At 42.5% G+C, this 13852-nt stretch overlaps 1 protein-coding gene across 2 annotated transcripts in view; it reads right to left on the minus strand.

Moving 5' to 3' along the window:
- Positions 1–5946: 5946 nt before the first annotated feature.
- The window catches only part of PPP4R3A (protein phosphatase 4 regulatory subunit 3A), a 47577-nt gene continuing 39671 nt past the window's right edge, over positions 5947–13852 (minus strand). For both annotated transcript variants that reach the window (XM_002719598.5, XM_017349436.3), the window contains exons 11-15: positions 12286–12455; positions 11356–11498; positions 10068–10258; positions 9252–9478; positions 5947–6675 (exon numbers count right to left, since the gene is read on the minus strand). In XM_002719598.5, coding sequence (XP_002719644.1) covers positions 6565–6675; positions 9252–9478; positions 10068–10258; positions 11356–11498; positions 12286–12455 — 842 coding nt within the window. In that variant the 3' untranslated portion in view covers positions 5947–6564. The remainder of the gene's footprint in view (positions 6676–9251; positions 9479–10067; positions 10259–11355; positions 11499–12285; positions 12456–13852) is intronic.

A 13852-nucleotide genomic window follows, 5' to 3' on the forward strand; every position in this document is an offset into this window, starting at 1 on the left:
CCAAGCCACCGTCACTCTCCATCTGAGCTACAAATGTGGGGCACTGACAGAAGATTCCTGGGCAAACTTGAGCAGGAAGCTGCTTAGAAGGGAGCGCTGTTTCAAGTGTGCCTGGGCTCGGGTAAGCTGAGAGCCAGCGTAAGGGCATTCCCTAGGACTGCCGGCTAGGCCACCTTCTGGTACACGCAGCCGGATCCAGACGGTGGGTGATCTGTGAAACATACAGTGGCAAAGGGGGTCCATCCTTGGGTGTGAAGGACAAGGTTCAAAAGCTACTCTGACAGAGTAAGGGGGTGGGACCAGGACAGACCGACCAGGAAAGCGTTAACGATATTCAGCCCTGCACTGAAGAGGGAGATGAAGATGTGCAGGCCCACACTGGAGTACCTGGATTTGATAACCCTGGTTCTGGCCCCGACTCCTCCTCCTGCTCATGCAGACCTTGGGAGGTTTGTTCCACTCACAGGGGAGAAATGAACTGCGTTCCCAGCTCCCAGCTTTATCTGGCCCAGTCCTAGACATTGCAGGCATTTAGAAGTCAATCAAGGGATAGGGCTCTCAAGCAAGTAAAATAAAAATTTAAGAAGCTTAAACATGAGATTTAGAAGCTGTTCAAGTGATTTATGATGTTAGTCTACTGACAAGGGCTGTTTAAAATTCACGGAACCACCCCACACCTCAAAGGTACAAAGCCAGAGGTCCCGAGTCCCCTCGCGATAACCACACAGAAGGGAATTTCATGGTCAAGGATGAGTCAGACTCTTGACTGCTTAAAAGTAACAGCTAATGCTTCCCAAGTCTGTATATTGTGCGTGCAGTCCTGTCTCTCCTTCACTTATCCAGCAAACTATTTCTTGAGATGCATTGTGGGTTAGGTGCATCTTGCAAGAGAAGTCAAAAGGGGAGGCCAACGCCAGCATTCCACAGGGGGACTGACTCAAGTCTCAACTGCTCCATTTCCAATCCAGTTCGCTACTGATGCACCTGGGGAAGGAGATAGGTCAGGTCCTTCAGCCCTGAATCCACGTGAGACCCAGATGGAATTTCAGGCTCCTGGCTTCAGCCTAGCGCAATCCTAGCTGTTGCGGCCACTTGGGTAGTGCATCAATGGATGGAAGATTCTTTCCTTGCAACTCTGCCTTCCAAATAAACCTTTACTATTTTTTTTAAAGACTTATTATTTGAAAGGCACAGTTACAGAGAGGGAAGAAGACACAAACACAATCTTCCATCCACTGGTTCATTCCCCAGATGGCCACAGTGGCCTGGGCTGGTACAGATGGAGGCCAGGAGCCAAGAGCAGAGATCTAAGGACTTGGACCATCCTCCACTGCTTTCCCATACCATTAGGAAGTGGAGAAGCCAGGAATTGAACCGGCACCCATATGGAATGCAGGTGGTGCCTTTACCTGCTATGCCACAATGCTGGCCCCATAAATAAAACTTCAAAGAAAAAAAAAGTCTAAAAGGCTACAATCCTTTCCAAAGAAGAGACTGGTTGCCAAGGGGACATTTTTGCATGCTGAAGGACAAAAACGAGTTCATCAGCAAAGGCAGGGAGGAGAACTCGCAAGCAAAGCAGGCTCCCTTAGGGCACAACATACAAGACATGCAGTCTGGCTGGAGCTTGGGGGGATGAGTGCTCAGGAGGAACCCAGATACATTCAGCACTGGAAGAGTAAGAAAGACGGCCGCCGACAGACCCGAGCTGGGTGTCACCACGCAGCAGGAGAAACCTGGCGACTCTGCTCCTCGCCCAGCTTCCTGACACCAAGTGGGAGACCTGGATGGAGTTCCCAGTACTGAGCCAGGCTATTGTGGCCATCTCGAGAGTGAACCAGTCGGTGGATAGATCTGTCACTCTCTCAAATAAATTTTAAAAATAAATACTCATCGGGGCGCCGGATTCTGTCCTGGTTGCCCCTCTTCCAGGCCAGCTCTCTGCTGTGGCCCGGGAGTGCAGTGGAGGATGGCCCAAGTGCTTGGGCCCTGCACCCCATGGGAGACCAGGAGAAGCACCTGGCTCCTGCCATCGGATCAGCGCGGTGCGCTGGCCGCGGCAGCCATTGGAGGGTGAACCAACGGCAAAGGAAGACCTTTCTCTCTGTCTCTCTCACTATCCACTCTTGCCTGTCAAAAAAAAAAAAAAAAACACAAAAACAAACCAACAAACAAAAAAAAAACTCAAACATAAAAGCACAAGAGAAACCAAGAGAAAGATATTCAGAAGACAGTGGGCAGTAGCCACTGCTGCCTACGTGCCATCCCACTAAACATGGAAAAGGCCCAGTGAATCTGCAGGGGAAGGTGACCTATGCCAGCGCAATCTCTCGGGAACAGAGGGGTGGGAGGAAGTCCCTAAGGAAAAGCCACCTAAGCACCATGTTGGAAGCATCACTGCTTGCAAGCAGGGAGGCTGAAGAGATCTGTGTTTCCAACCAGAATTATTTTAAGAGACTAAACAACAGACTTGAGTAAAGCCATGCCTATCTGAAGAAAGGCTCTATAGTTTTCTTTTAGAGTTATCACTATAAAGAGTCAAGTGGAGGCACTAGAGGCAGAAAGAGAAATCAAAGTGATGTAGCATTGGAATTCAAAGCTACCGATCAGGAACTCATTTCCTCAGATGTGTCTTTTATAATGCTCTCCCTCAGAACAATAAAAGTGGCATAATTGGCATTTAAGAATTTTCAAGGTTCTAAATTTTCTTCTAAATGGAACTTTGACCATCCTGTTTAAAGTTATTTATGGCAAATACTTGAACCCTGTTGAAAATTTCAAAAGTCTTCCACTTAGATTTTTTTAAGATTTATTTGAGAGAGAAAATCTTCCAACCACTGGTTCACTCCCAAATGGCCACAACGGCTGGGGTTGGGCCAGATTGAACTCAGGAGGCAGGAGTTTCATGAGTCTCCCACGTGGGTGCAGGGGCCCAAGCACTTGAGGCATCTTCCACTGCTTTCCTAGGTGCATTAGCAGGGAGCTGGCTTATCAGAGCCCATATGGGTTGTCAGCATTGCAAGCAGTGGCTTAACCAGTTATGCCACAGCATCTGGCCCCAAATCTTAGTTGAAGCCCACTGTTGTCCCATTGTTGTTCTAATGTCACGATCTTTACAAAGACCAGCACATAGAGGCCAGTATTCTGGTGCTGCCACCTGCAATGCCAGCAGCCCATATGGGTTCTGGTTCATGTTCTAGCTGCCCCACTTCCAATCCAATTCCCTGTTAACTGTCTTTATTTATTTGAAAGAGTTACAGAGAGGTAGAGACACAGAGAGAGGTCTTACTCCCCAAATGGCCACAACAGCCGGAGCTGTGCCAATCCAAAGCCAGGAGCCAGGAGCCAGGAGTTTCTTCTGGGTCTCCCATGTGGGTGTAGGAGCCCAAGGACTTGGGCCATCTTCTACTACTTTTGCAGCCCATAGCAGAGAGCTGGATTGGAAGAGGAGCAGCCAGGAATAGCACCAGCACCCATATGGGATGCCGGGGCTTCAGGCCAGGGCGTTAACCCGCTGCACCACACTGCCGGCTCCCCATGTAGGAGACGTTAATGAAGCTCCTAGCTCCTGGCTTTGGCCTGGCTCAGCCAGGAGTGAACATATGGATGGAAGCTCTCTGTTCCTTCCTATCTGTAACTTTCAAACAAACAAATAAATCTTAAAAAAAAAAAAAAAAAAACCCCACACACACCTCCAACCTTCCCCCCACAAAAAACCTCCCATGACTTAAATTGATTAAAAACACACAAGCAGTAGAAACATTCCCCCTTGCTCCATGTCACCTTTTCATTTCCAAATGAAAAAGAAACTAATGGGGCAAGAAAAAAAAATCATCGTTCTGTTAAAAAAACATTTGTTAAACAAATGTTTTCAGAAATTTCTGGGTAATCACTTGGGGAGATGAAAATTATTTTAACTGGGGGCTGGTGCTGTGGCACAGTGGGTTAACGCCTTGGCCCGAAGCACCGGCATTCCACATGGGTGATGGTTCTAGTCCCGGCTGCTCTACTTCCGATCCAGTTCTCTGTTATGGCCTGAGAAAGCAGTAGAAGATGGTCAAGTCCTTGGGCCCCTGCACCCACATGAGAGATGTGGAAGAAGCTCCTGGTTCCTGGCTTTGGCTCAGCTCAGCTCTGACCATTGCAGCCATCTGGGGAGTGAACCAGCGGATAGAAGACCTCTCTGTCTCTGTCTCTACCTCTCTCTGTAACTATCTTTCAAATAAATAAAATATATCTTTTAAAAAAATTTATTTTAACTGTAAACGCTGCAGGATGAGCAAAGAATCATTTAAGTAGAAAAGAATTTGTAACTATATCCACATCACTTACCAAGATAATACCTATATGAAGTAACAGCACAGACTTTTGAGTCAGACAGAACTGTAGTAATTCAAGGTTGTATTTCTAGCAATTTCTTGCTAACATTATTCCTGAGATGACAAGCTATTTTAGGCTTCATTTCTCTTATTATAGCAATACTTGTGTCAAGTTCTGTTCCAGTAACCATGACCACTAATGATTAAGGGAACACAGCAGTCCATCAACAAAAAGGCATCTCTTACCTGTGGAAGACCAAACATCTATTTTTTGACAGACTGAACCACAATTTTTCAAAGCCAGTGAGACTTCTTCCCTTGCTCCAAGAACCCTCAGAATACCAAGACAAATATGAATAACTATTTCAAGAATCAGTCAGAAACGTGTTTAAATAACATTTAAGGCACAAAGTTCAGTTGACATGGGAGCTTGTAACAAAGGGAGATATAATTTCATTGACTTAGATCCTATTTTCTCTATTACAAGTTAATTATTAGTAGCTTATTTGCAACTCTGAAGTAGCTCCACACTCTAGTGAAATACACTTAAGTTCTTATAATTACACTTAAGTTCTTATAATTATGAACCCAAAGTTTTTGCTGTTAAAAAAAAAGTTATTGGCCAACAATAAAACTCTCTCCATAACTGTATCAAGTTGTCACTTTATGGTTCTCTACCCAACTGCTAAGATGGCCTTGTTTTTGGTACAACTAGAATTTACTACGGATTACACAAAAGAGAAGATAGAAGCACATAGTGCTTGCTAAATACTCAGTTAAAGTACATTGTACTTAAAATAATATCCTTTCCTGGATTATGAAGTTTTACTCACATCTGCAAATACATTCAATAATCTCTGAACTCTTCACTGAAACTAGTGAGTATGTGCAATCGAGATATTTATTTTCATTTCCTTGAAAGAAATTCATCACATCCAAGACACCAAAAGAACCTATTTAAATATAATGTCTTCCTAAGTTATTTCGTTGCTCCTCTGGCCAGCTGTTTATTTAGGAGCCACCACTTTACAACTCAAACTGGTATTCCAAAGGGAGCAGTTTAAAGGAAGTAAAAAAAAGAAAACATACAACTAATACCATTTCTCTTACTCTTTACTTTTCTTTTTATTATTCAAAAGTCAAATGTTATGTTTAAATCATTCATCCTCAATTTTGATTTAATGTACCGTCATTTTCCCAAGATACGAAATTTCAGAATCTCTTTGGAATGCTAATTTCATGTTTCTAGATTTAACAAAACTGAAGTTTTAAATTCCACTCTATTTCCCTGAATTCTCAAGACAGCTGCTGATGTAAATTTTAATATAAAATATTTAGTCACAAAATAGTATTGCTTTTGTATGCACATAGTTGTAAGATTACTTTGCTTTTGTCAATAAAAACTATACCATCTTTCATAAAACTCTAAACAAATTAAGAACTGTGATGTAGAACAAAAATTACACATGGTAAAACAGGTACCAGCACAACGTTAGGTTATATTACATCAAAAAAGGTTTTAATGGTCCCAAATATATATACTCAACAACTAAGCATACACTCAGGGAGGGAGGAAAAATCAAAAACAAAATGAAACAAAAAAAATTATGACACAAATGACCACATCTAGAATTCCACTCAATCTTTAATCAAGTAGGGACAAATCCCCACTTAAAAAAAAAATCTGCAGTTTGAAGGGCAAAGGGAACAGATAAAAAAGAGGAAACGTTATATTCACCCCTCCCCCACAGAGGTTTTCCAAACCTGTTGTAGCTTGACTAAAATGTTCAGAATGTGTGATTTTAAAGGCAGGTCTCTTTATACAAAGAAACTGCTGGCATTCTTAACTCGTGAAGAATCATGGCAGAAAAGCCCATTCTTCTGAGTCTTAAACATGGTCCAAGAAAGCGTATTCTGATTGTAGCAACTGACCAGTCAATCCAGAGTTCCACTTACAAAACCCCTGCCCTGTTGGCTTTTTGTTTCCATTTCCTTCCCTGAGAAAAGGGCAATGTGTGGTCCAAGCTGGAGAGCTCAAAGGCTTCAAGTCTTTCTCCTAAATGTGTTGATGTCCCCTCCTCCTGCTGCTCCATTGTATTGGCACTTGATGAGCAGAAGTCAAGTGTGCGAGGCTGATTCAAGTCAGTCATTCACAACAGACCGCTGCACTTTGTCGTGGATTTCATAGGGGGGAGGGCTGGAGAACCAGTTTTTTCAACAGGTGCCGATCAGAGGCAGTTGCTGATTATGACTCAAATTTCGCTTTCTTTGACAATGGTAGCGTGTCTTCCTTGTCTTCATCCTCATCATCATCTTCATCATCATCAGGATAATCTACCAGACCCACAAGTCCTCCCTGTTCAGAAAACAAAACATTTTAAACTATCTGTGCTGAATTTATCCACATACAAATTGTGGTTATTTATAGCTGGTGGGACCATGAAACAAAAATTTGTTACATTATTTTCAAAATTTTCTCAATTTCCCATAATAAATGCATACTTTTTAAGTTAGGTAAATATTTTAAGTTACCTATAATTAAAACAAAAAATTTTCTCTCAAAAATTTAAGTAGTTTAGAATCCTAGCAAATTACTCAGATGGTCACGTTTCACAGAGAATCACTACTAAATTCCAAATCTTTCAGAACTTAACAGTGCCTTTAGATATTTTTTAAAGCCATAAAGCCTAAAATCCTATCAAGCTAAAAGCAAACACATCTCCAGCAATGAGGGCAGACAGCCTATAATAGAAACCAGGCAAGTGGGGAGGGTGTTTGGCATAATGCCTAATTTACTGCTTGGGTGCCTGCAAAAGCCTGCATCCCCTGCTACTGGCACGCCTGGAGTCAAGGCCACCTCCATTCCTGACTCCAGCTTCCTGCTCACGCACAGCCTGGGAGGCAGCAGGTGAAGGCTCAGTGCTTGGTTCTTGCCACCCATGTGGGAGACCTGGATTGAGTGCTGGACTCCCACCCTGGGTGTGCGTGGCCCATACGCAGCTGATACAAACATTTTGGGAATGAATTCCTAAGGGACAAGAAATCTTGCTTTGCCTCTCTGCCTTTCAAAAAAGTAAGAAGACAGAAGAAGAAATTGTATTTTGTCTCTTTCTCATTATTTCATGCGGGCTTTGTGGAGCCTTGCTCCTCCAGAACACTGCTGGAGCTCGCTGTGTGTGGACGGCCCTGGAACATTCACTGTTTGCCCTCAGCCCAACTCAGATCCGCTTTCTAGCCCTTAGGGGTCCTCCTGCTCATGGAGGAAGAGAAACTGCTGATAAGTGTTTTGTTCCTGGTTTAGATTAATTCCTAAAACTGCAGTCCAATAAATAACATATTTTGTAGTTCAAAACAAAAAATAAATAAAAGGCAGCATAAGGCAGCCAAAAGCCCTAGGTTTACTCTGAGATGGTCTTTTCTACATTTTTGGCATTAAAATTTTTTTTCAAAGATTTTAGTTTTAAAGATTTGTTTATCTATTTGAAAGTCAGAGTTACACACAGAGAGCAGGAGAGAGGAGGAGGGAGAGAGAGAGAAGGAAAGAGGAAGGGAGAGGGAGGGAGGGAGGAGGAGAGGGAGAGAGGGAAGGAAGAAGGGGGAGGGGGAGAAAGAGAGAGAGAGAGAGTGAGTGAGTCTTCCATCTGCTGGTTCACTCCCCAAATGGCCACAACAGCTGGAGCTGCTCCAATCCAAAGCCAGGAGCCAGGAACTTCTTCTGGGTCTCCCACTCAGGTGCAGCCCCAGGGGCCAAGGACTTGGGCCATCCTCTACTGCTTTCTCAGGCCATAGCAGAGAGCTGGATTGGAAGTGGAGCTGCCAGGACTCGAACCGGCGCCCATATAGGATGCCGGCATTGTAAGCGGTGGCTTTACCCGCTATGTCACAGAGCCGGTCCCCAAAGATTTTATTTTTATTTATTGGAAAGGTAGTTACAGAGTGAGAGACAGACTTAAAGAGAGAGAGGTCTTCCATCCTTTACTACTCAAATGGACAAAACAGCCAGGGCTGGGCCAGGCTGAAACCAGGAACCAGGTTCCAGGTCTCCCACGTAGGTGCAAAGACTTGGAACATCCTCTGCGACTATTCCAGACGCATTAGTAAGGAGCTGGATCGCAAGTGGTGCTGTTGGCACCTGAACTGGCAGCCAAATGGGATGCCGGTGTTGTAGGCAGAAGGAGGCTTTACCAGCTATGCCAGGATGCTGGCCACGGTATTAAAATTTTGTTCCAGGGCCAGTGCTGTGGCGCAGCAGTTTAACACCCTGGCCTGAAGCACCGGCATCCCATATGGGCACCAGTTTGAGACCCAGCTGCTCCACTTCTGATTCAGCTCTCTGCTATGGCCTGAGAAAGCAGCAGAAGATGGCCCAAGTCCTTGGGCCCCTGCACCCACGTGGGATACCAGAAGCAGCTCCTGGCTTTGGATTGGCACAGCTCCGGCTGTTTCAGCCAACTGGGGAGTGAACCAGTGGATGGAAGACCTCTCTCTTTCTCTCTCTCTCCTCTCTCTGTCTCTTTCAAATAAATAAATAAAATATTTTAAAAAAATTTGTTTCTTATATGAAGTGTTAGTTTTTAGCTAGTTTTTTAAATAAACCTTCCTTGTCAAAATAAAGTTACAGTAATACAGTCATTATATTCTCTTTCCTTACAAAGTATTAGTTGGGAAAAAAATTAAGTAAAGTAACCAAAAACTCAAAAATTTCTATGACCATTATCAAAAACATATTTGAACCTATAGATCTAGCAGGCAAAATATTCAGACTTTTGCAATGTTGACTGAAAAAAGTTTCAGAAATTTCTCAACTTTCAGATAAGCCCCATGTGGCAGTCAGTGGATGTATCTTCTGGCCACAAATGCTGCATCAGTTCCAGAAGACACACTTGCTCCTGAGGAAGTTCACGTTAGGAGCCCACGGGAGGCACACTGTACCTTTGTAGTGATAGCTGCCGTCTGAGATGTATTCTTAGGGACGGATCCAGGAGAGCCTGGAGATCCTGGGGACCCAGGTGACCCCGGAGACCCAGGCAGACTTGCCGCAGATGACTGGCTGGTGAGGTTGGTCTTTGTCCCACTGGACAGCGAAAGCTTGAAACTTGGGCTCTGCCGTCCAGGAAGACTGGTCTTCAGGAGCACATCCTTTTCTTCACTCTCTTTCACTAGGAAAGAACACCGCCGTCAGCTGTCACCCCACTTTCCTTTACTAGGAAAGAACACCGCCGTCAGCCGTCACCCCACTTTCCTTTACTAAGAAAGAACACCGCCGTCAGCCGTCACCCCACTTTCCTTTACTAAGAAAGAACACCGCCGTCAGCTGTCACCCCACTTTCCTTTACTAGGAAAGAACACCGCCGTCAGCTGTCACCCCACTCAGCCTTCAGTCCCCAAATGACGCAATGCTGAAACACCACTAATCAGCTTACTCCCGTGGGGATAAAAACTGAGATTCAATTTATGCATAAACTGTTATCAAAAATTCTAAATACCATTACCCATGGAAACTTCAGTATCATATTCAACATTCCTACCCATTCCTCCATTTTGCACTCAGAAGAATTGAGTGTGTAACTTCAAAGCTGAGCAATAATTCAATCAAATCATGTGACTTTAGGGTCTTTAAAATCTATGCCATCACACAAAATAGATATTGATCATTTTGTCAAGAAATTAACCAAGCAAGAAACCCCAATGAGGAAAGCCTAGAGTGAGACCAGCCTTTAGGTTCCCTTGCCCTTTTTCTCAACATACATTTTTTTCTTTCCATGAATTTACTTATTGGATCCATAATATCATCATCATTTTTTGTCTTGTCAGAGGGAGACACTACAGCTTCTCCATCCTCCATGTCATCTTCATCGGTGTTAAACCACATCTCCTCCTCATCCTCTAGAGTTCTAGCATCTCTTCGGTATCTGTGATTCCTCAAAATGGAACGCATACTGCAAGTAAAGAGGAAAGTCAGATAAGCAGACTGCTATTCTAACAGTTGGTTTTTTTTTTTTTATTTTTTTTTATTTTTTTGACAGGCAGAGTGGACAGTGAGAGAGAGAGACAGAGAGAAAGGTCTTCCTTTGGCCGTTGGTTCACCCTCCAATGGCCACCGCGGCCGGCGCGCTGCGGCCGGCACACCGCGCTGATCCGATGGCAGGAGCCAGGAGCCAGGTGCTTTTCCTGGTCTCCCATGGGGTGCAGGGCCCAAGCACCTGGGCCATCCTCCACTGCACTCCCTGGCCACAGCAGAGGGCTGGCCTGGAAGAGGGGCAACCGGGACAGAATCCGGCGCCCCAACCGGGACTAGAACCCGGTGTGCCTGCGCCGCTAGGCAGAGGATTAGCCTAGTGAGCCGTGGCGCCAGCCTATTCTAACAGTTTTTAAAAAAAAGTTTTTTTAAAAAAAAGTCTTAAAGGGCTGGCACCGTGGCGCAGTAGGTGAATCCTCCACCTGCAGCACCAGCATCCCATATGGGTGCTGGTGCTAGTCCCGGCTGCTCCTCCTCTTCCAATCCAGCTCTCTGCTACGGCCTGGGAAAGCAGTGGAGGATGGCCCAAGTCCTTGGGCCCCTGCACCCACATGGGAGATCAGGAAGAAGCGCCTGGCTCCTGGCTTCAGATAGGCACAGCTCTGGCTGTTGCAGCCATTTGGGGAGTGAAACAATGGAAGGGAGACCTTTCTGTCTCTCCTTCTCACTGTCTGTAACTCTACCTCTCAAATAAATAAAGTCTTTAAAACAAAAAAAGGAAAAATAGTTTTCAAGTACTGTCCTAAAATTTAGATATAGTCTTAATAGATGAACAGGGATAAACAGACTTTTACTAATACCAAATACACAATTAAAACATACCCCTGTATAGTCCTATTACTAATGGAACTAAACTTCACATTATCAAAATTGTACTGCTACAGATTAGTTTTTAAATTTAACACTAAAAACTGGTGTTAAATCTCCGCAAAGCCAAATCCTTGCATAATATAAACACAAAGGAACTATCACAACACTTGCTGCTGAAAAATAAGTTCAAATATACAGGCAACTCACCTGTCAAGTTTGGGGTTATCTTGCCTTTCTCGTTGTTGTTCAAATCTCAGTTTTAATCCTTTAAATGTCTGTACATAATCTACATCTTCCAGTGCTTTCCAGTAATTTTCAATTACATGAGCAGTTAATGATTTTATATCTTCCTACAGAATTATAATAGAAAAATGCCATTTTAGCAAGATGACTTAATTGTAGTAAATTATAAATTCACTACACATAATTCACTATACATAAAAACACATAATTCAACCCCACAGAATTATTACAGAATCTTAGCAATAATCAAACAGCACAAACGGGAGTAACAGAAACTGCCTACATCAGTGGTCTTGACTGTCTGCAGGCCTTCTCTAAGTCAATGCCCGGGCCCTCCCCAGGTGATTCTGATCCCATATGCATGGGATAGAACCCAGGCTTGTGAATTTTACAGGCAGGCCTCAAAAAGTTCTGTAGATGGGTGGTGGTGAGGGTTGTACAACAATGTTAATGTCAGTGGAACTGAACTTAAATATGGCTAAAATGGCAAGGTTTTATCATATATTTTACCTCCATCTTAAGAAAAGCATATTGCAGATAATTTCAAACACCAATATTTGAGGACTACAAGCTTAAAATATTCAAGAATCAAGAAGAGCTTATTATGAAATTGGTCTTGAGAAACATCTAAGAGCCAGTCTAATGTTCATCTGTCAGCTGTCTGATTACCATCACAGTTTAACCATTAGTCTTCAAATCACCCCCAGAAAGGATTCATAGATACTGAGTGATTTGATTTTGAGTTCCATCTCTAAGAAGTCTTTGGTAACACTGATTTTCTTCTTTGACAATTTCTCTTTAAATATCATCTCAAATAAACCAAAATATCAGTAATGATATTCTATTTTCTCAAATAATTAAAAGCTAAAATCTGATTAAAAATGCAGAACCTACCACTCTAATAAATTCAAACATCTCTATTATGGCAGAGTTCATCAGATTGTAGCGAGATCCATTGTTGAGAAATGCTTTAACTACTGGTTCAAACAAAAAACTTTTCATTATGTAGCGGTTATAAAACTCATCTTTTAGTCCAATAATCTTTCTCTTAAAACGAAGGGCACCTGAAACACAGAGACACTTTGTTTTAAATCACATCACACTCCCATCATTTAGAATTTCCAAACAAAAACCAAAAAAAGTCTGTTAAACAACTATCAGGGACTCTTCATGCACAGTGGAATGTTAGCACTTCCAGAAATGTCAACCTAAAGATAAGGATTATAAAAGTGTTATCAGGAAAAGGTATTCTAAAATTACTGTATGTCATCACAGAACACAAGTCTTACAAAGCCAGAAAAATTCTGGAAATAAACCTGTTACTAATGACCAACATCTGAAGAGCCAAGGCAAATGAATTAACCTATCATACTACTTAAGATGAAAACTTGTTTATATACATACACCTTAAAAAGAGAAGGGAAACCACTGTTCTATTAGGGCAATCCACTGGATAATTTCATCTTTGATACATTTGGACACTCATGGATTTGCACTGCTTTATTTGTGGGTATGTTTGTAGATAGGCCATAAACCCACAAAAATCTGCATTACCCAAAATTTGCCTTCCCATAGTTGAGAAATAAATTTAGAGGATATTGTTAAAAATGTGGTCCTCTACGAGTTTTGCAGCGAGTATGCTTTTTAATTTTTTTCTAGTTTTTCTTTCTGTAATTAATCAGGCTTTAACTTACAGATTAAAAGGTATATTTACATCTTGAAGTATGGGGACTTGCATTAAGTCACCATTCGTCAAGATCCAAATATACTGACAGCTAGACTTCAACAAAGCCCTCTTCACCTACAGGGAATTATCAGTAAGTTAATGCCCCAGGGACTGTAAACAGTTCAAAAAAGCATACTCACTTCATGCAGTCACATCGTCTTCGGTTGGCAAGATTAAATATTGTGTTTGTATTTTGGTTTCTTTGGAGATCATGGAAGTGGCTCGTTAAATTGCCAATTTGTTATTAATCAAGTCCTTCATGAGCAGGTAGCCAGGCAACCATGCTGACACGGTTTCTGGGTGGGAAGGCAGAGGAGTAAAGCAGCTCAATTTTTCTTTAGTTGGCAGAAAAGAGGTCCACAAGTGAATGCCCAATTAGGTACAGTAGACTATAAACTGCTTTAACAATCCAACTTATTTAAGAGTGTGTCTCTCTAAAGAAACACTCTGGGCAGGGAGTTTCAAAATAGTTTATAGATAATAATTGCATTTTATTTTTTATTCTACTGAATATTTTCAAAAACATAAGCATGGTGAAATAAGACAGTTTAAAACATTAAGAGGCATCTTTCTATGTGGTAAATCAAAACCTAACAAGGGTGTTTTCCCAAAACAGTGATTTCAGGTTATTTTTAAAATGTTAATTGACAACGGGACTTAGTGAGGCAGTTCCACTTGTTAGAATAAAATCAATACTTTGGAGCTCATGCTGATAGGCATGTTTTAATAATTAAA

This window comes from Oryctolagus cuniculus, chromosome 20 (genome assembly GCF_964237555.1).
Source record: "Oryctolagus cuniculus chromosome 20, mOryCun1.1, whole genome shotgun sequence".
NCBI lineage: Eukaryota > Metazoa > Chordata > Mammalia > Lagomorpha > Leporidae > Oryctolagus > Oryctolagus cuniculus.